At 33.5% G+C, this 24,364-nt stretch overlaps 1 protein-coding gene across 2 annotated transcripts in view; it reads left to right on the forward strand.

Moving 5' to 3' along the window:
• Positions 1-23,145, forward strand: part of LOC111056058 (puromycin-sensitive aminopeptidase) — a 44,073-nt gene extending 20,928 nt beyond the window's left edge. For both annotated transcript variants that reach the window (XM_022343378.2, XM_022343379.2), the window contains exons 9-13: positions 8,624-8,895; positions 17,047-17,266; positions 19,824-20,026; positions 21,299-21,529; positions 22,488-23,145. In XM_022343378.2, the coding sequence (XP_022199070.2) occupies positions 8,624-8,895; positions 17,047-17,266; positions 19,824-20,026; positions 21,299-21,529; positions 22,488-22,700 (1,139 nt within the window). In that variant the 3' untranslated portion in view covers positions 22,701-23,145. The remainder of the gene's footprint in view (positions 1-8,623; positions 8,896-17,046; positions 17,267-19,823; positions 20,027-21,298; positions 21,530-22,487) is intronic.
• Positions 23,146-24,364: the final 1,219 nt, after the last annotated feature.

Below are 24,364 nucleotides of genomic sequence, written 5' to 3' on the forward strand. Positions count from 1 at the left end.
TATTTATATGTAACATAACTTTCAATGAATACCTTAAATCTATGTGAGTGCCAATTCATAAGCTAAATGCAAGTGATATAAATTACATTATAGTGAACTAATTCATAAAAAATCAAACTTAGCCTAACACATCAATCAACTTCAAATCAACAATTCAATACATTCATATCTGAATAAGAATTGAATGGAAAAAATTTCAATTATATTGATGAATAAAATTAAACCTACAAAATCTACGAAAGTAATAAAATTGAATCATAATGCAAAAATTAAACATCAAGTCCGAATAGTATTTGAGTAAGCAAAATAATATTGTGGACCTTGAAAATAAGAATAATAATAATAATTGAAATAGTTTATCTTCTAATCTGGGAAAATATTTGAATCGATAGCATAAAAGAGTAAATGGATACAATAATAGTGAATAAGTAATTATTATTGCATAGTTTCCTATATCCTAACCCATTATTTTAATGATTTCATTACATACTACTTTACTAAAACACAATATATTCTTAAAGCTCCTGTGGGTAGTCCACAATTGGAGTACGTTTCGGGACTCTCAGTTGATTTGCTTTCTTCTTAATATAATTTTGAAGACATAAATACAAGAATATAACAGTTATCAGTGTTTGCCAGACAATAATAATATAAATGATCAGTTTATTGTTCACCCCTAACAAATAGTTCGTTGTCGGATTTTCTGCAGGATGTTAGTTTCAAGTTTCGAATTTTATCGTTGTCTTTTGTTGATATGGTGAAGTTTCTCTTGTTTATTTTCTTTTCGAGTTCTTGAAGTCGATTGTTTAGGTCTTCTTTTGAAATGACGTGATGAGAAAGTTGTTGATTGTAGCATCTCATGTCGATTTCATTGTAGTTGTTAGATAGAGTCATCATATACATGAAAATAGTAGTCCTCAGTTGTGTTTTCAGTACATCGGTTGTAGTATTCCCTTTCTGAAACTTATTCTGTTGGGTGAATGATTCTTGCCAAAGAATAAGGTCATGCTTCATGTTGTTCAATACTTTCTTCACGTTCTCTGCCATGCCGTTCATCTTGCGTGTGTTGTCTATCAATTCGACATGTTCAGCGTGAACGAAGTCTTGAAGATTACTGAGATGAGAAGTGATGTCGGTTTCGGTTTTCACGTATGCGCCCAATTCTTCGTCGGTAGCTACTCCGCAACACCAGTTTAGGACCGCCCCGATCGTATCGATAGAGCGTTCGCGGCGTGGTAGTCGATTTTCGCTCTCAGCTGGAGTGTTGTCGTCATCGCTGCCAATGTAAATGCCGTCTTGTAGTTGTAGAAGTTGCAGCTCCGTTCGATGAATCTGATCAAATACTGCACACTCCGATGAGGAAGGGAAAGGACATGAGTCAATTTTTAAAGGAGTACTCAGAAGGTTCCTCATAACAAATAAAGGATTTGACCTAGGAATACTGAATGTTATTGGAACTGTGGACTCGTAAAATACTACATTGTGAATTTCTTTAAATAGAGCTCCGTGAAAAAGAGAAATTTCTTGAGACAATACCGTACAACATATTTCTACAAATGCTAAGGAACAAAGTATTATGGTATTCATTTTAAAAATATTATATCAGTTAGTACTCTATATTAATCTATCAATGAACAGTTCGTATAAGATATCAATTTTATAAACAATAATTACTAGTAAAATCCCCAAAAACCCTACAAATAGATTATGTAAATGGTCAAATTAATAGCTATTTCTTATATTCCAATCGTAATCACCTACTGGAATTGATTATTTCATTAACATCAATACAGATAATATTGTTATTAAAATATACGTTTTCACATAAATAATCTTATAAATAAATAAATTATTATATCAAGAATCATCCGTTTCTGAAAAAGAGAAACATTTTATTACATACGAGTCAAGAAAATAATATTCAAGCATAAATCGTATTTGATGATTTTCAAATAGCATTCATTCATAAACAAAAACGTGAGAACAATTCACATCTTTTAATAATGAATCATCGTTAGAATGTCTAGTAAAATTGTCTATCAGAGCTCAATTATATTTCATTGTTTCATCGAAGTAGAAATCCAATCAATTAATTGATTGATTGAAAACTGCATACTATTGTGATTTGAGAATCATCTCGATATTAGTCGTGAGAAAATGGATTTGATCGCTTCACAAGTCAATACTGATCTCGCAAACAAAATTCTCTAAAAATTCAGTTGTAAGCATGATATTGTTTTTCAATGATTTGGAAAATAAATAAATTACATGAATGTTTCATCTCGATTTCTTCTCATCAATTGTCTTTTAAATTAATGAAAGGCAAAGATTTAGGATGAGCGAGGTATAATTGCTAGCATAAAGAAAAGTGCTGGAATAAAGAATACAGTTAGACAATAAAACAATAAACACTTAATTGATGGGATCTCGTATGAAATATTTTTTCAATTTATCTACATGAAAAGCTACATTTTTATAAGTACCTCGTAGCGGAAAAAATATCTCATAGGCTTCATCTGTTACTTTCTTTACTACTTCATATGGGCCTGAATATTTTTGACTAATTTCCTAGACTGTCCTTGTCTTACATCAGGATCGTGGACCATAACTAAATCTCCTGGTTCAAAAATGCAATCTGTTCTATTCTATCGTAATAGTATTTCTGTTTTTCTGTGCATCTGATAAGATTGATGGTATCTGTTCTCGCACTTCTTTAAGATTTGCTAATCTCGCGTCTAAATGATAAGTGACGTCGTCATTTTCGGGAAAGATTTTCAAATCTAAAGGAGTAGTGGCTTCAAAACCGTGCAATAAGAAAAAAGGTGTATATTTCAAAGAGCATTGTTTCGAAGTATTGTATGCGAATAAAACTTTCGGCAGCATTTGTACCCACAATTCCTATTATCGGCTACGTAAGCTGTTAGCATCTCTTGAATTGTCCGGTTGGCTCTTTCGGCCAGACCTTGACTTTGGTGGTGACTTGATGATCCTAATATGTGTTTGATTCCAAGCTCAACCATAAGGTCATCGACTTTTTTATTTACAAAATGTGTACCTCTATCGGATCGAACTTCTTTTGGAACGCCAAATCGGTATATTAATTTCCATAAGCATTTAGTGGTATTATTTGCGTCGGCGTGTTTACAAGGTTCAGCTAAAATATATCGGGTCGTTAAGTCAACAATCGTTAGAATGTATGAATAGCCCATTGAGCTCTCTAACGGACCGATGTAGTCCATCATGATACTTGAGAAAGGCTTACTATCACACTTGATGGGTGATAAGAAACCTTGAGGCTTCGTAGTAGGGGTTTTTCTCTCTTGGCAATTTTACATGATCTTACATAATTCGCAATGTTTTCATACATATTTTCCCAATAATATTTCGATGATATTTTCTCATGGGTTTTATAAATGCCGGTATGTCCACCTGTTAAGGAATCATCATGGAATGTTTCAAGGATTTTATTGATAAGAGATCGGGGTACGAGAAGTTTCAATTGATTGGTATGCCCATCAAATTTCTTCAGATAGACAATGTCTTTTTCGATCGTGTATTTTCTCGCCTTTCTAATCGTAGCTGTATCACTATGATTAGGGTTTCGTATTGCATCATATATTTTTCTTATACTCTCATCATTTTTCTGTAAAGTCTTTATGTCTATTTCTTCTATTTCGAATATATTGTAGTTTTCGTCCTTTGTGAGATCAGTTATATCCTTCTCTAGTGGACTCAGGGCATCAGGTACGTGCATTTGGGCTCCTGGTTTATATTTCAAATCAAACGTGAACTCCGTTAATTTCATAAGTAACTTACTGACTCGAATACTGGGGTTTTTCCAAGTTTTATAGTATTGCAAACTAGCATGATCTGTGTAGATTGTAAACAATCGGCCAATTAAGTATTGTCTGAAATAATTTACACAATACACTATTGATAGAAGTTCAATCTCTCCTACTGCCCAATTTTCTTCATGTTTTGTCAGTTTTCTGGAAACAAAAGCTACTGGATGTAATTTTCCATTGTCATCTGGCTGCGAGATAATGCCCCCTATTCCAACTCGAGAAGCATCTGTGTGTACCACTACCTCCTTATCATTATTAAAATGATGAAGTACGGGTTGTGATAAAAGTTTGCTTTTTATTTCCGAGAATGCGTTCTGCTGATCTTCTTCCCAAGTGATTGGTTTATTCTCGTTATTTTTAGATATCAGATTTGTTAAGGGTCTTGCAATTATAGCGTAGTTTTGAATGAATTTTCGGTAAAATCCACTAAGACCAAGAAATGCTCTGACATCTTTGACAGTTTTGGGTATAGGGTATTTTTCGATAGCTTCCAAGGTTTCGGAAGCGGGTTGTATCCCTTCCTTTGAGACAGTGTGTCCAAGTACTTTAATTTTTCGGTAGAAGAAGTGACATTTGATGTATTCAATTTTAGTCCTACGTCTTGCAATCTTTTCAAGGTTTTCTCGAGCTGTTGATATTGCTTATCAAATGATTCTCCATAGCTAATGATATCGTCCAAGTAAATCAAAACTCCTCTATACAAATAATCATTGAATACTTGGTTGATTGCTCGTTGGAAAGCATTTGGAGATGTTCTAAGACCAAAAGGTAGTCTTTTGAACGTGTACAGCCCTTTATGAGTTGCAAATGCTACATATTTTCGACAATCTTCGTGTAATGGCTGTTGGAAAAATGCTTGTCTGATATCTAGGGTGGAAAAGTAATCCGAATTGTCAAGAGAATCAAAAATTGTTTGAAGAAGGGGAAGGGGATATCTATCCGGTAATATTTTCTCGTTCAACATTTTATAGTCTACAACCAATCTGAATCCACCGTCTTTTTAGTAACTAAAAATGCGGGAGAAGCATAATGACTCTGGGTTTCACAAACTATTCCTGCTTTTATCAATAACTCTACTTGTCTGTCTATTTCTGTTCTTTGAGCGATAGGTAATCTGTACGGTGACTTAGCAATGGGTGTGTAATCTGTAAGTTTGAACTTGTATTCGGGTAATTTCGCTTCCTCGAAATCAATTTCGTTTGTTGAAAATAGGTGTTTGTATTTATTGATGAGTCTTTTCGCTTTGGAATTTTGCTCTGGTGTAAGATCTTTATTAATATCTATTTCACAACCCCCTCCATCGAATAGAACAGAGTCTACTAATGAAACAGATTCGTCGTAATTACAAACTTCTCCTTCAATTTCACCAATAATAGTTTCATGCAACAATCTTATATCTTGCCTTCCTAGATTCAAAATTCTAATTTCACTCATGTTTGTTTCAAAATCATCCTCATTCCAAAGCACATGCAATTTTTTATTATGTAATAACGATTCATTTGGAGTAAAATGGGATACTTTGAGCAATTTTTGTGTTAGATTGACTTTGACATTCACGTCTTTTTGAGCGGGGATTATTGTTTCAAGAGCACATTTGACGAAATTTACGGGATTGGGTATGCAGACTTCTTTTGTAATATTTGTTTCAGAATCGTTGTGTAATCTATTTAATGTACAAATCCACTCTTTATCCATGTCTAATTCGACTATTTTACCATTATCGGTCATTGAAATGATGTTATTCTCATAATCTAATTTCATTTTATATTTTGAGAAGAAGGAATTTCCAACAATAATATCGGCCTGTAAGTCTTCAGAAATTACTAAATTTACTTCGAATTTCCTGTCATGTATTTGAATTTCACTCGAGATCATTCCTGTGATCGGCATTAATGAACCATTAGCTACCGATAAAGCAATACTACTATTTTTCAAATGTTTTAGATCATCGCTACTTAAAAGATTTTTTTGAACTATGTTTACGTTCGTACCGGTGTCAATGGTAATTGATACATCTTTTCCTTTGAATTTTCCATTAATAGTAAGTACTGGGACTTGAATTCTTCTCTCTTTAGTCAATGATCCATTCATTCCAAGTTCGTGCTGAGCATGCATTTCGGAAGACAATAGCTGTTTGAAGTTGGTTTCACTTTCTATTTCGTTAGAGCAATTAATTTCACTTTCATTTGAGTATAACTGATTATTATTGGCATTGAGAAAAAACTGCCTGACAAATTCTATCGCTTTGGATTGTTCATCTTTCATTGATACAGAAGATATTATATTACATGTGATTTCTTCTTTATCAATTGAATTTGGAGAATAATTATCAAATGGAAATTCAGCGCTTTGTTTTTCAAATCCGGATCCCAAGTTCATATCCGATTCGTCTAGGCTCGGGATCCTGTATTCGAGTTTTTTGATAAGAAAAAACAATCGTCTTTCCAGTGATTATTCCTCTTACAGTATGTACAGAATCTAGTCCTATTAGGGTTGATTGGTGTCCTGTAATTGACTGATGTTGATTGTGTGTAATTATTGTTTGTATAAGGTGTCTTGGAAATTGTTCTGATTTGTTTCGTGTGGGAAGACGTTTCCGCTCCTATTTCCAAACTGTCTATTAGGATTAGGATTATGTGATTGTGTGTTTCTGTCGCGATCATTGTAATTATTATTGTTTGAATAAGGTTGTCTTTGGAAGTTGTTCTGATTTGTTTCGTGTGGGGAAAAGTTTCCGCTCCTATTTCCAAACTGTCTATTAGGATTGGGATTTTGTGATTGACCTACATTTCTACTCAAATTTTTCACCACAATACTCAGATCGTTCAATTTCTTCTCTAAAGTATCTACTACATTTATTTTTTGGACAGGCTGTTCGATTGAAGCATTATGCATTCCTAACTTTTTGTCTAGAAGGAAGCGAGATCTTTCATATTTGGCGAGATTTTTCTCTAAATCTTCAACTGATGCATTGTCCATGAAAGCAACATGTTGCAATGCTCCTACGTCTAAGCCTCTCAAAACATATCCTACTATTCTTTTCTCTGACATTTGAGGCTCAAGAATGTGACAAAGTTTTATTATATCTGCTGTGTATTCTGTGTATGTTTCTGTTGGTAATTGTTTCTGTTTTCGAGTTTTTGTCTGGTTGTCTCTTCATGAACAGGGTCTACAAGTTTACTTTTTAAGTGGCCTACTGCATCAATAAATGTCGCGTTTTCATTTTTATCCGAAAATATGTCGAAAATTGCCAATGCTGTTTTCTTGAGGTAGAGGGGTAAATACAAGATTTTATCATCCTCATCCCACTTATTTATTTTTGCTGCCCTATTGAAGGTTTTCAACCACTCGTTGAAGTCTTCACTCTTTGTACCCCCATAGCTTTCGGGTTTCGCAAAGGGTCTTTTATCATTCCCTGCCATATTATTTTCTGGAATTAGGATATTTGCTAAGTTATCGGGAGCTACTGTGTCGTAGATGTGTTCTTGATTTCTGCCTAGCTTGCCTACTATTCGCTCGTAATCGGCTAACATAGATAATACGATCGCGTTGAAACAGGGACCCTAACTTAAGTAATCGACTTAGAGCATCTCTAGCTCCTGAATCGTGGTCCACATAAATACAAACTTTTTTTGCCAAGTCAACAGCGAATCTCAAGTATTCAATATTAACAGATTGAGGGATGTGAATACCTAACTGTTTGCCTAGCTCTAATAATTCTGATTTATCCAGAGATTTTACTTTTAAATCAATAGGTAAACGTAATAATGAAACCTCGAATTCACTAGGTGATTGTTCAGAGTCACTAGAACTAGAGCTACTCATCTCAATATAACAATAATAACAATTATCATATTTACCCTGTACGTTGAGAGAATAGAGGACATAATTATACGAGATCAAACACAGAATATAATAATTATGATAATGACCTGAAATGAAAATGTCAATAGATAATTTGAAGGCTAATCTTGTCAATTAATAAACTCTTTCTCATGAGAACGACGCCCAACACCATGTAATGGGGTATTTAAAATCGGAATATATTGGGGTTATATTATGTATGGTATTGTGATGGTATTATAAGGTTGTGAGAACAACCCTAGACATTATGGTAACAATTTATAATAGGGGAATCGCTTGGCTTGCGAGAGGTTAAATTGATCTAACTCTATAACTCATGAGAAAGGAACTATATTTTAAAATAATAAACAAAACAGTTATATTTTGGAGAACTAAGTAATCGATTTAATCAAATTGTAACTCAAAATGAAACTGGAAACTTAAATAAAAATAATATTGAGAAAACTTTTTAAACAAACAATAGAATAATTACAGGATTTGCCTTCAATAAAAAGATGAATAATATATAATAATAAAATTGATAATATTAGCTCACTGAACTCACTGAACCAGGAAAATGGTGTCTCGGAAAAGAAGGGTAGAGCCGGGCCCGATTATCTGCAGTAGATAGCTCCAGGTCCCGTCCTCGTAACCGACTGACTAGCCTCTCATTTTTTCCATAATTTTACTTGTCATGAATTTTCACCGTCGTCAGCAATTTATCTATTCATTGTGAAAATTCATGACAAATAATAAAAATTATGTAGTTCTATTACAATCTAAACAAATATATTTAACCCAACTTGATTCTGTAATTTCACAGTTTAATTGTCTACTATATGTTTAAGCTTGAATTCGAATTATGATGTTTTAGCTAGAATTGAATTTATGTTTTAGTTTCATTTTAATTACAATGTTATGGATGTTTTTTGTAGGCGACTCGCCACTGTGGCTAGTGCCGCTGACGTACAGCAAGGGCAGCGACCCGTGCGGCAAGTTTGCATGCGGCGTGCTGGACAAGCCTGAGATGACAGTGACGATCTCCGACGTGCAGCCTGACGAGTGGGTCAAGTTCAACCCGAACACGGTCGGCTTCTATCGCACCAAGTACACCACTCAAATGCTCGACCAGTTCCTGCCCAGCATCCAGGCCAAGACTATGCCTCCGCTTGACCGCCTCGGTCTCGTTGACGATCTGTTTGCTCTGGTAAGTCAACAACCGACAATCAAGGGCCTGGACATACAGATAACGATCTGCGAACTAAGCGATCTTAGGTATCTACGAGGGTCATTTTTTCAACTTCCGATCACATATTATAAGACCCAGACAGAGGCAGGGAGGTGATTTCCACAGAGCTGAATAGCTTGTCATCTCCACCAAATATCCTGTCATCGGTGCGGCCACAACTTCAATTGTTGTCGAGTTATAGACCCAGAAACATGGCCGCTTCAATTGAGCCTCCCGCCAAGTGCTAGTTGCGTAGTGTTATTCCTTTTTGCAAGCAAAAGGCAATAGTTCAGCAAAGATCTACTTGAAGATTGAAGCGTACGCTGGAAACGTAATTAGTGATGATATTGTGCGTGATTGGTGTCGGAAAATTAAAGATGTCAGTTGAAATGACTTCCGGAATCGTTGTGATCCATGACAACTCGGCGTCACATTGCTAGTGCAACTAAACGGCTTCTCCACCAAATCGAATGGGTTTCGATCACCCACCATACAAACTTGACTTGACTACTAGTAACTTATACCTTTTCCTTAAACTCAAGACATGACTTTGAGGGCAGAGCTTGCAAACTAACGAGGAGCTCCAAAACAGCGTCATAAATCACTTGAACTCATTTGGTGGCAGCATTTTATGAAGAGGGTTTTGATAGGCGCTGAGCCACTGGTATGACTGATGCCTCAACCTTCACGGCAATTATGTTAAAGAATACTCATAAGTGCAAGTAACTTTTAGTAAAATAATGATTCTTTAATATACATTCTTCTATTATGGCCAATCGAAGGTTGAATAAAAAAATCGCTCTCTGTGTGGCCAGCCCTAAATATTTGTCCAATTTTATTGTGTCAGATTTCTGAATACATCATTGATATATTCAGCTTATGTATTCATTGATGTATTAGAAGTCACTAGAGCTTCTTGTTTGAGCTTTTTCATTGAAATAGGCCTGATTTCTAGGACACTTAGTTATTCTCTAGGTTTATTGGTCCATCTAAGGCTCAACTCACACTTACGCGACTCAGGTCGAGAAGAGACTCGACTCCAGTCGAGAGCATGTGTTTCCAAATGGTGACACTCAGACCAGTCGATTCTAGTCTCCGTGACGTCACCATTTGAAAACACATACTCTCGACTAGAGTCGAGTCTTCTCGACCTGAGTCGCGTAAGTGTGAGTTGAGCCTATGTGTTGGCCCGGTTCCTAGCTTAAATATATGGCTAAAACTTATTAAATCTAATGGACCATTCAATCTATAAGTATGATGGTCCATTAGATTAAATAGGCCATAGCCATAATTTAGAAACCGGGCCATAGCATCTTAATCTATACTTATTAATTAATTCATTCATTCATCAGTAGCAGCTCTGTGAGAACTTTTTCTCCAATTTTATTTGTGGTTAAACTCGCTTTACTTCCTTGATCTATTCAGCTTCGGTATTAGGATTTACGATAGCTCCTTCTCTAGGGTTTTTGGATTGAATGAAGATCTCAATTTTATTCTATAGTTAGCAAATTCATTTGAGAACTTTCAAGGGTTTTGATTATCCACTAAACGCTTTTTCCATTAAAAATTGAAATAATTTTCGAGTAGTGTCTAAATGACTAATTTTGATGGTATGGATTTTGTATTTTAGTGATTTGTATTCATTTTTATGATTAGAGAAAACTGTGAAAATCAGTTACACATTTTTCAAGCTTGTTTCAGCTTTGCTAGAACCAATAAGATGTGGCCAGAAACGCAATATACACTTTAATTATTGTAGTTGCAATAACAATTATTCATAGTGAATAATAATTATTGATGTAAATGCCATGAATAAGTGTTAATTGACATAACATCAACTACTATCCTGTAGGAAAATTTACTAAAATATGTGCAAATGAATACAAATACAATGATTGTTTTACTAATATTAGCTCAAAACCAACTTATGACATCCATTTTTCCTTTGGAAAAAATTGAAACTTATTGGCCTAATATAAATGAATGCTTATAATTTCAATAAGTTGTATATTACATTTTACAATGTGAACGCTACTATAATAAATATCATGGCCATGTAAAAGTGATTTTAGTAATGATTGTGTATCAATAAATAAATGAGTTGTGATAGTGTACAGATTGATTATATATTTTGCCGTGCTACCAATTTTTCCTCAAACGGTTGGATTAGCATTTAACACCTATCACCTAAGGAAAGTTGTCGGCTCCAATAAAATAGATACTTGATAAACTGTGAATGGATCTATTGCCTATGAATGAGAAATCCAGTTTTCAGAGCAAATTAACTTATAATCTTCAGATGAAAATTTTTGGCAAAACACAGAAATATAAAACGAACAATAACTTACAAGCCTAATGATTTCAGAGTTATTACGAACTAAAAAATACTTATCTAGTTTACAGTTGAAACATAGTGGCTATTGGCTTTACTACACTAATAGCGAATTTTGCACAAAAATTTATATAAACTTCAATCTAAAACATTAATAAATCATTTAAACAGACAATAACTCAGAGCACAAAATTATACAAGCAACAGCCAGCCATGTTTTTCAGAAGAAGGTCCAACAGGAAAAAAAAACACAAGTTGCCAGTCACGAAAGACAACGCCCTCTTCAATATCGATCTTTACAGACACGTCAACACAAAATTATAACTTATAAATTTAGAATTCACATTCTACATCTGTTCTCAATAAAACTTTAATTTGAAAATGTTATTTTAAATTTTTATACATATATTCTATTCAAATAAACGATTTATTTAGTAATTTGTTAACCCTACCTCGGTGACATTATGGAACAATGCAACAAACATTTACGATAATAAATTCTCCGTCAAAAATTTGTCCGTCTATTGATAACTCTGACATTTACTATAAAGTTCCATAGATCTCGAATTGAAGATTCGATTTAAATGTGAGAAGAAAAATGTAATATTACAAATACCCCCCTCTTGACATAAAAAAATTTTACTGTTTGAAAATTTAAAGAAAAAATTTACATTGACCCTAATGAAAATTGTTGAAATTTAAATTCGAGAACAGTAACAATTTTTTCTAGAAAAACATTACATGTCATCCAAAAATATTGAAAATTATTATAAAAATTCATCAATAGCGTTTGTTATATGTTTCCAAACAATATCTCAAAATATAGAATATCATATTACTTTTGATTTAGCTTTATAATTTAAAGAAAAATATCTCACAGAAAGTTTAATATGTAAAGAATAGTTTTTTGAAATTGCACACAAATTTATAGATAGAAAAATTTAATTTTTATTGCATAAAAAAATTTTAGTATGTTGAATAAAAAAATTATTATTATTATTATTATTATTTTTTTTTTTAAATGAATTGATGAATTGTTACATTTAATTTTCACATAAAATTTCAATAAATCAAAAAATGTTCATTTCTTTCACTATTGACGCGGTTGATTTTATTGATGCACATTTTTGAAAACAGTCCGTTAGGCACTCAGTATGATTTTCAGTTTAGTGTGACTCCAGTGTGATGACGTTAGTGTTGGGCTGATCTGGATGCACGTAGTGTTGGGCTGATACTTGTAGTCGACTGCTGCATACCAAACTCGATACAGTGACATCTCAGTTAGCATTGCTTCATGTTTGTAGTAGACGGCTGCATTCCAAACTTGATACCGGTGACATCTCAGTTAGCATTCTTCATGTTTGTAGTAGACGGCTGCATTCCAAATTCAATACAGAGTCACATAAATTTTGTATCATATTTGTAATTATACAATGTACATTTCAGGCTTGAAATGACAATGTAATTCGTTTTTTGGAAAAGAAATAGACGCTGCATACAGGATTAACTTAGGTGAGGATTAATTTAGGTAAGGTTTGGTTTTTTGATATTTTCAGCATTCAAGGTTTAGAGTTCTGCATACAGGAATAATTTAGGAGAGGATTTTTTGAATCAATTCTTTCATGATACTGTGACTGTTCTTCTGAATTCAAAGTTGTGAATGTGAACATGGATGGCAATTACCTCCAGGTAATGCAGTAGTGTTGAAGTTTGAGATACAGAGTCAGCAATAAGCATTGGCATTGCTATTGCGTATGCTTTGGTGTCGGCTGTGGCATCGGCGTTGATATTGGCATTGGCGCAGATTTTGGCATTGGCGTAGCTATTGGCATTGATTTTTTTTTGTTGGCATTGGCGCAGATTTTGGCATTGGCGTAGCTATTGGCATTGGCGCAGGCATTGGCATTGATTTTGGTGTTGGCATCAGCATTGGCGCAGGCATTGGTGTAGCTATTGGCATTGGTGCAGCATTGGCATTGATTTTTGTTGTTGGCATCAGCATTGGCGCAGGCTTTGGCATAGTTATTGGTGTTGACATTGTTGTTGGCATCAGCATTGGCGCAGATTTTGGCATCAGCATTGGCGCAGATATTGGCTTCGGCGTAGCTATTGGCGTTGACATCAGCACAGGCATCGGCGTAGATTTTGGCGTAGTTATTGGTGTTGACATTAGCGTAGTTATTGGTGTAGGCCGCAGCGTAGATTTAGGCGTAGATATTGGCGTAGTTATGTCACACTAGTTTGAAAATCACCCAAATGTTCTTAACACTCTTCATGGCGTTCACTTGTTACTGATTTCGAGATTCACATGATAACTATTTCAATGTTAATGTCTGTGCTGTACCTGTTGTCTTAAAATGCTTATAAACTAAGAAGAAAAACTTGATTAGGCTATCAATACAATCTAATACACATAAAAATTATTTTAAGTATCTATGAAATTGAAATTGTTAACATCTTATTATACAGTCAGCAATACATAAATTGTAAAATATGGACATATCAATGATAAATTTAAAAAAAAATCATTCATTTTCATCTATTCACTGTTCAAATATCAAATTTTAATCCATTCTTCAAAATAGAAATATAATTTCATAACACCCTGTATCATTATCAAAATTGTAAAAAACAACATCATAACAACACAACAAAAATTTAATTTCAATACATATTTCAATAATTTCAGACATTTGGTTTTCTATTCAATCATTTCATAATATATTTGCATTCATTATTATTTAATATAACATTTCATTTATAGCATGTTCATTTCACATTTATGATTTATCATTCAGGGTTTCAAAATTATTTAGTTTTAATTTTGTTCAAAAATTGTATAAAAAGCAAATTATTTAATATTATTAATCATCGTTTGTTGGATACTATAGTTTATTTCGACTTTTCAATGTTCTAACACAAACTACATTTCATGACAAAACTTTACTATCAAACATTAAACAAGAAACCATTCAAAACATCAATAATATTTTGCTTCAAAGGCAAACAATATTCATAATTAATCATCATTTTGCATCTATGGCAATCAACATTATTAATCATTAATTTGCATCTATGGCAATCACATAAGTAATCAACACAAAAATATTATCTCATTACTGCCTCTCTAAGTCATAACCTCTGTTATTCCTTCTTAGGCAATAATGGGTTTCCATCTCAAAAAACAATCACATACCAGCAAAATTCTAATCAACAAACCCCACTAAAAATCTACATACACTCCAGCATCCATTTCAAACGATAATCAATCATATCAAAATTTATAGAACAAACAGTTTTAAAATTTAAAAAAAATAAAATCAATTACAAAACACTTATTTCAATTAATAATATAACAAAACGTTTTAAATTGAACCAATTATTTTTTAAACTAATTTAAAATTAAAGACTGTATAATAAGTATAAACATTTCAAGATTATGATACAAAGATGATCAAGATGAATACTGGGTAAATAAGTTCCCTAAAAAATACAAACAAGAGAAAAAGAAAATTGGGTAAATAAATTCCCTAAAACAACACACACAAAATTGATACACTTCACATAAGTGATACATGATGAAAAATTATGTCACAAGCACACAATTCTTTACACTACAATGGATAGATTTTAGAAAAGTTAAGTTTTATCAACAATTAAAGATTAGGAAAATAAGCTACTATTTCAACTTCTAATATTATTTCAGAAAAAATACAAATTTAAATGACTATGGACAAGATTGGTTAAGATATGCATCATAGAAGAAATTTACTGAATATTACACAAAGACAGGAAAGAATCGAAAATTGAAAAGATTAAGGGCCAAGAAAATAGGCTACAGGAAAGAAAAAGACACAATTATGGACTCTTACCATACACTGTGTAGCGATTATGCTATTCTGAATCCCGGCATAACACAGGATTCCTAATCATTGTGTGTTGGGGAATACCCTTTCATCATATGATTCATTGTCATCATCTTGTAAGTAAGCAACTTGAAACAACCTTTGAATACTAATACATCAATGGAAACTTTGCGTTTTGTTTTCTTCAATAGCATGATTTTATTCATGGGTTCATTTATTTCAACCAAGCAGTTTTGCCTACAAAAGTTCGTCATGGTCACTTGAGAATGCATAGCATACATCTTTTCAATTCTCAGTTGAAAGTTGAACTCATCAACTTGACTCAAAGCAACATTCATTTTGTTCACATTGTTCCTAACCTCCACAGAAACCTGTCTCATGTAATCATTCATTTTGTTTACAATCTTCCTAACTTTTGATGTAGTAATCTGATCCATAGAAACATTTGATTTGTTTACTGTTTTCCTAACCTTCAATGTAGCAATAGTACTTTCTTGATAGTTGACTTTCAATGAAGACAACTCCCTACCTACTTCTTTACTCAATTCTACATTTTCACTATGGTTGACTTTTTCAACAACAGTAACTAGGCCTACATTGTCAGAAACTTGAATGAGTTGATCCTGTATCTTAACACTACTATCATCCTGCTTCAATTTGTTTTCATCTTCATCTTCATCTTTCAATGTTTCATGTGCACTTTTCAATAGAAGGTTTATACTAACCTGCTCTAGTCTAATGCTAGTACATTCTTGCTTCATCTCATCAAACCTAGCATTTTGATTTTTAAACATTTGGTCTAACTTAGCATCTTGCTTATCAAACAGTTGTGTTAAGGCAGCTATTAATTCATCATCAATTTTAATATTTTTCATATTGTATGCCATTTTGCTAGTCTGCACAGATATATATTCATTAGGACTTGATCTCTCTTGAACCGACTTCCCACTCAGCAACAAACCATTCATAACCTATCAAGATATCTATCCTACTAATAATTTTTATAACCAGGGATTTCATAGTGTACCATTTGGGACATATTTATTTTGTAATTCGGTCCCACCACAGGGGTAACATTTGCCGTGCTACCAATTTTTCCTCAAACGGTTGGATTAGCATTTAACACCTATCACCTAAGGAAAGTTGTCGGCTCCAATAAAATAGATACTTGATAAACTGTGAATGGATCTATTGCCTATGAATGAGAAATCCAGTTTTCAGAGCAAATTAACTTATAATCTTCAGATGAAAATTTTGGCAAAAACACAGAAATATAAAACGAACAATAACTTACAAGCCTAATGATTTCAGAGTTATTACGAACTAAAAAATACTTATCTAGTTTACAGTTGAAACATAGTGGCTATTGGCTTTACTACACTAATAGCGAATTTTGCACAAAAATTTATATAAACTTCAATCTAAAACATTAATAAATTCATTTAAACAGACAATAACTCAGAGCACAAAATTATACAAGCAACAGCCAGCCATGTTTTTCAGAAGAAGGTCCAACAGGAAAAAAAAACACAAGTTGCCAGTCACGAAAGACAACGCCCTCTTCAATATCGATCTTTACAGACACGTCAACACAAAATTATAACTTAAAATTTAGAATTCACATTCTACATCTGTTCTCAATAAAACTTTAATTTGAAAATGTTATTTTAAATTTTTATACATATATTCTATTCAAATAAACGATTTATTTAGTAATTTGTTAACCCTACCTCGGTGACATTATGGAACAATGCAACAAACATTTACGATAATAAATTCTCCGTCAAAAAATTTGTCCGTCTATTGATAACTCTGACATTTACTATAAAGTTCCATAGATCTCGAATTGAAGATTCGATTTAAATGTGAGAAGAAAAATGTAATATTACAATTTCTTGTAGGAATAATTAGGTCATATGTATTTTGTTATAGGTGCAAGCTGGACAAGCACCCACAGTTCAAGTATTGAAACTGATTCAAGCGATGACACACGAGGACAATTTCACTGTTTGGTCTGCTATTTCGGACTGCCTTGGCAAAGTGAAAGTTCTCATTGAAAACACAGACTTCGAAGATGCGTTCTACACTTACGGACAGAAACTATTCAAAGAAATTGCGAAAAAATTAGGCTGGGAGCCTAAAGCTGGCGAAAGTGAGCAAACAATATCTTGAAAATTTAATAATAATTAAATTGACGTTTAACATCTAATTATTGAATTTTAGTTTCATGTACATGTTCTTTGGGGATTAAGTTTATGTACTTTGCTATCTAAACTCGGAAAACCATGATTTATTTTAACGATTGAAAAATATTTCATAAATTCATTGTGAATACCTCTCGCATAAATTATTTTTAACTTCCGCTCTTACTTATAGTGATGTCATAGAGAAAAGATAGCATAAGAAGTTATCGCATGGTATAGGGCGTCCTAGTAGTTTTGTTCGCGAAGCTATGTGATGCTGGTAGTCTCTTACACTGTGCCGTTCTTACACTCTCACCCCAACAAAACAGTAATAAAAAACTGTAGTCGACTGGAGTTAAAGAAAAAAAGAACGCTTGAAATGAACGACCGATACCAAGGATATCTTCTTATGCTATCTTTTCTCTATGATGATGTGATATTCACTGAATAATGTAAGGCTGTGCATCATGCTTTTGGAAACTTTTTACTGGTGATTTTTCAAGTATTTAGATTTGGATACTATCTAGTTACCTAAATGAAACACATTTCTAATGAAATTTTTTATCATTTTTACCTTTTAAAATATGAGCGCCTAAATTTAAAATTTCGGGGGAATTTGCTGAATTGGTAGCCAATAAATTAATGAAATTTCGACGATACATTCTCAAAAATATTGTTTATCACTTGACATTTTTTATTTCTCAGAATATCAGTTCTATGGAGATTCATTCAAAATTTAAAAAATAACTTGAATTGGGTTATTTTGTATTCAGTAAAAAATAACATAAGATTCTCCATACTAAAAATGTATATTTATTTTCCAATAAAGTATTTTAATAGTGCTACTTGGATTGTTTGTTAACTATAGAAATAACTACATAGTACCCTTTTTTAAACTTTTTTATATAGGGTGGGTGAAAAGTCCGAGAACGGCTTAATATCTCATACAAAAAGGTAATTTGACGGTGATCTTACTTAAATCGAAAATACTACTTTACTATAACTTTAAAAATCCGGTCCGCTATCTTGAATGCAACTTTTTTACTTTCCAAAAAAAATTAAGGTACTCTAATTTCAAGTTTTCTATACGTTTCAATGTCCCCTGAGTCCAAAAACATGATTTTTGGGTGTTGGTCTGTGTGTGTGTATGTGTGTATGTCTGTGAACACGATAACTCCATTCCTAATTAACCGATTGACTTGAAATTTTAAACTTAAGGTCCTTATACCATGAGGATCCGACAATAAGAAATTCAATAAAATTCAATTCAATATGGCGGATAATTACTAAAAAACCATGTTTTTCACGGTTTTCTAACGGCTCTAACGATTTTCTTCAAATTTATACCATAGATAGCTATATATAAGTTCTATCAACAGACATGAGTCTCATTTCTGGCAAAATTGCAAGAGATCTGTAATATTCTTGAGAAAAAAGGCGGATAATCACTAAAAAACCATGTTTTTCACGAATTTCTCGAAAACGGCTCTAACGATTTTCTTCAAATTTATACCATGGATAGCTATCTATTCATAAGCCCTATCAACTGACATGAGTCTCATTTCTGGAAAAATTGCAGGAGCTCCGTAATATTCTTGAGAAAAATGGCGGATAATTACTAAAAACCATGTTTTTCACGATTTTCTCAAAAATGACTCGACCGATTTTTCTGAAATTCATACCCTGTATAGTTATTTATCAGCTGTATCAACTGGCATGGGTCTCCTTTCTGGGAAACTAAGGGGGGGGGTCCACCCCATCCTTGAGAAATGGACTTTGTAACCTCCTTCTCGTGCATGAGGTAGGTAGGAGAGCAGTCTGTTCATAAAAAGAACACATACTCGAGATATTTAATCTGTAGAACAGCTGTTTTAAAAAATATCTTTCCATATCTTTTAAAAATATCTTTTAAAAAATATAATCGAATTTCACAATTTACACAAAGGAAAAAGTACTATGAAAACAATTATTATATATATACACATATACAGTAGTCTGATCGTAGTTTCAAATAAGTTGCTGCCAATCGTCATTATGTTATTCCCCTAAATTATTCACCTTTAAGAATGGGGCTTACAGATCAATGAGAAAGGAAAGTTGTGTGAGTGCGCCACACCAGATTTTTTCAAATAGAAAGGTGGTCATGCGACACAAGATTTCAATACGAAATTTCAAGACAAAATGAATAGCGAAATCCGCACATCAATATCTCAAACCGTTTGGAAGATATTCTCATTATCAAGTTTCTGCCATCTCTCCTGTCCTCATCTCACAAACATCATTCCATCTCTTTTCGAACATTGGTTATCCTTATTTTCCTTGGCATACCTCACTTTTGATGCTGGTTTTGTAGTATAATTTTAAATAGATACTACTGGAAATATATGTTTCCTTGTTTTAGCAAAGCTGAAATTATATTAGATGTTTACTAAACTTCCTATATTAAGCTTTGTATTTACTATTGCCATGTATTTGGGTGAAGATCTCCAAACTGTTTTACTGACACAAGTGTTTGTTGTGTTACAGGTCACACAGACGCATTGCTGAGATCGCTGGTTATCAGTCGACTGGGGGCGACGTTCAGAGACGCCGAAGTGATAGCCGAGGCACAGAAGCGGTTCGCAGCGCACCTGAGTGGAGAACGACCCATTCCCGCCGACCTCCGCTCCCCCATCTACCGCGTCGTCATGGCAGCCGGCGACGAGACCACTTTTGACCAAATGATCAAGGTATATTGTCTGTCTGTGCTGTCTGTACTTGAAATGTATTGAATATTAATTGCTATTAATAGATGATTGTGCATCATAAAGTGATGATCAAATAAATGAACTAGAAATATGGAAAGTAGTCCAGTCAAGGAAATGCTATAGAGGGAAAAGTTTGCAAGACAATTTTTGACCCCGCAGTTCTGTTTAGGATAGTAAGGAGGTAAACATATCAAAAGTCCCCACCCCTACCCCTTGTGCTAAGGGGTTGGGGGTGGTTCAAAAGTACCATTTTTTGGTTTCTCGCATATAACACGGAAATTATTGTATCTAACGGACATAACTCTTATATATTAAAGCTTACCTACATAATTCCTACAATATTCATCCCACAACTTTTTCTACATCTTTTTTAGTTTTCGAGATATCCGCTCTCAAAGGTGTGTGTCATTTTTGAAAAAACACGTTTGCCTCCAATTTTTTTATATTTTTGCTCTTATAACTTTTTAAAAATCGATGGGAAAATCCATGCTGATTATGAGCTTATAGAGCATTAAATTCTCTTCAATTTGATGTATAATCTCACACTTTTACGCATTTCCCTACAACTGTTGCAGCAGCTTCAGTGTTGAGTGTGAAAACTTCAATTGTTGAAGCAATGAAAAATTCAGCCCCTTCATTGAAGCTGCTATAACAATGAAACGGTTAATTTTGTTATTGCTATATTCGGAAATTTCTATCGAATTCTTTTTCAAACTATTTGTGTATTTTTTGTAATTTCTAATGTTAATTTTGAATATTGTTATTGTATTATCGTAGCAGGATTTTTGTAATGTTCGTGTTTTGATGAATTGTTAATCAAGAATGTATTATGTATCTGATTAGGATTGCAACTCCTATTTGTATGAGTACTTGCGCAAGAACAAAAATAATCAAACTATTTGATTATCGGTAAATTTCAATGCTTTACCATAACGCAAATTTAGGAGTGCTCAGCTTTGTTTTGGTGCAATCCGCATGTGAATTTCCCCAATATAGCGGTCTGAGTCTCTGTCAATGGTCTTTTAGTATACAATTCCTGTATATGGAATAGCTGGCCTGGCGAACCTCTTACTGCCAAAAATGACAGTAGAACATGTACTTTGGAAATTATAGTTGTAACCTGAACTCTTTAGGTGAAAGATGGAAAAGGTGTTTCCTCAACCCACATTTGAAATGTATTGTTTCATGTTTTGAATATTTTTAGACAAGTATGATAACGATATTAATTAAACAATTATGGTTTCTTGATTCCAGTTGTACAAAGAAAATGATTTGCATGAAGAAAAGGATAGAATTGGTTGTGCTCTGGGCCAAACAAGGAAGAAGGAACTGCTGAAACGAACCTTGGAATTTGCCATTTCTGATGATGTCAGGACTCAAGCCTCTCCAATAATAATTGTGTATGTAACTGGAAGTGTGATGGCTAGGGAACTGTCTTGGCAGTTTGTTAAGGACAACTGGACTCTATTCAGCACTAGATACGAGGTAAATCAAAACATCAAAAATACTCTTAGAATAAATTTACATCCAATTATCACGATGAATATAATTTGATGCAAATTATTCATTATATTATGTAGAAATTCAATGTCTATGTTTTGGTTTGAGGACGGAGATCCGGATATTGAAGCAGATTCAATGTGGCAGATATTCACGAAATTGAAAAAAAAATCATTTCTTAGACATTCATATACAGTACTGTATTTAGATGTTTGATAATTGCTTTTGCCCTGCAACTTCCAACTATACTGTCATTGATGTATCTCCCTTCCAAATTGGAATACATTATATTCCCTAACTTATACATGTTACACGAGGTCGGAAGCTACATCAAATACAGTATAGTTGATTATGATTCTTACTATACGGACCGAATACGCAAGTTTTTATGTCTGTAGAACGCACGGTCTCTCATGGGGCAGATTATACGAGCTCGTTCAAGAGGCCATGCGTTGTGTAACTACTAAAAAAACGCTGTCGAATCGGTCCATATAGTATGGATTCAGACCCGCCGCAAAGTAGACCCACGCTAATCCACGAAAAGCAACCCACGCCGTGGGATGTTTTGTAAACCATTGCTAGGCTTCTCTAGACATCTGTGTATTACATGCAATGAATAATCCACTTGTCAGCTGATTGATTATGAATAATTCTTTAGCAATGGTTTACAAAATATCCCACGGCGTGGGTTGCTTTTCGTGGATTAACGTGGGTCTACTTTGCGGCGGGCCTTATTTTTGAAGTGAAGTCACTAGAATTTCAATTATATTGTTCCAATATCTTCGTCCATAAATATATTGTGTTTATACAAGATCAAGATGAAGGGTTGTTGAATATCCTCTTTGTGTAACTATTTACCTTAATTTTATTTATTTTATTCTTAGTTTCATCATTAAATTTGTTTTAATAGTAAACAAGTAATACATTGATGATGGTGTTTCAGAGCGGCTTCTTGCTATCGAGGCTAGTGAAGTACACTGTTGAAGATTTTGTGAGCGAGGAGCGCGCGCTGGAGGTGGAAGAGTTCTTCAAAGAGCGCGAGCACTCGAACATCGAGCGGACCGTGCAACAGGCCTGCGAGACCATTAGGCTGAATGCCGCTTGGCTCAACCGCGACCGCCAGCTCATGAAGGAGTTCCTCACATCAGCCAACTGAGTTCCATCAACATCTCTCTATTGCTGTCTATCGCTCTGCTCCATTTCTCTGTACAAAATATCTGAATTCAATCACTTCTAATAATATTTATTAATCCTATACCATTACGTTTGTGTACATTTCCAAAGATTACACATGAAACTTCCAACAAACTGAATTTTGATGTTACTATCCATATGAATAACTGTAATTGAACCTTGTCTATATCGTTCTGTTACTTTTTATTTGTGCAATGTGCCTGGTTTAATCACTTTATTATATTTGTGTACATTTTTCTATATTACACATGAATTTCAATATTTATTTTCTGATCCTTTCATTGTATAATAGCTACATAATCTAACTAGTGCAAAAGCATAAGTATTGCGGAATGTATAATGTTTGTACTTTAAAATTACTGTCCCATTGTACCATTCATAAGAAATATGATTTGATTTAATCTACACTATAATTTTTTCTGTTGAACCCCTTTCCCATTCGAAGTCTCTTTTCTAGTGTCTCGTAATAATTCAATTTTCCTACTTTTTTCCGGCGCTCTTATTTGATCCGTTATAGTAGACCTATCCAATATTAAAATAAACGGTATCATGATATTTGGATCATATCATGATACCGTTTATTTTAATATTGGATAGGTCTACTATAATAGAAAACTTTCAATTTAAAAAATTTGAATTTATGATTAAATCTGAAAGTAATGCAATTTTGACATTATTATGAGTCATCTGTCTTTTAAGAATTATTCTCTTGAGGAATCATGTGTGATTTCAACCTGGACCTACATTCCCATTCACAATAATGTAGATATGAGTATTTTTTATATTTCTACTCATGATGAAAGATTCACTGACAAAAGGTTTGAAATGTCCATGCAGTTCTTATCAATTTATTCTTATCGTTTGAATATTTAGAAAGGTCAAGTGCTCAGAAATTGGATCTTTTACTACAATTGGAGGCAGACTGCTGGCATTAAACTACCGATAACAACGGAATGGGGCTTTGAGACAAGTCTTATCAATCAGCTCTTTCTTTTTTTAACAATTCTATTTCAATTTTTTTGGCCGCGGCGGTTTTAGTGCTAATTCTTATCAATGATTATTTAAATGGTGAATTTGACATTAATTGTCATAGTGTATTGATCTTTAGACCTTGGTATCTTTTGAACGGCCCGTGGGCACTCAATATAATTTAGAAGAAGCAGTCAAACAATTCAAATTGACCTGATTGTCTTCGCGATCTCATCGTGCACATGTTTCTTCAAATATATAAAATTAGATCATGTCGATTACAATATTCACTCGTACATGAAAAACAAATATTGATAAAAAGTACTTGTACTAGAACTTTTAATAAATAATTTGTATCCCATAAAATAAACTAAAATTGGTGTTTGGGCAGTGTTTAAGATATAATTTTGGTTAAATACAATAGTAACAACTTGGTTACCCACTTCTTATACTCTAGGGTGTACCGTATCAGATTTGAAGTTTTCCGGTTTAATTTGAATTTATTTTTGTCAAGTTCAAGAGTCGTGTGAAAATATGAAATAGGTAGGGTACTGTATTTCTCACTGACTAAAGCATGCTTCTGGATGGCTCGGTATTCAAAAATTATTCACTTGCTCTAGTTATTGATATTTTTATTCAATTCATAAGAGTTTCAAC

The sequence above is a fragment of the Nilaparvata lugens genome, chromosome 5 (assembly GCF_014356525.2).
Source record: "Nilaparvata lugens isolate BPH chromosome 5, ASM1435652v1, whole genome shotgun sequence".
Classification (NCBI taxonomy): Eukaryota; Metazoa; Arthropoda; class Insecta; order Hemiptera; family Delphacidae; genus Nilaparvata; species Nilaparvata lugens.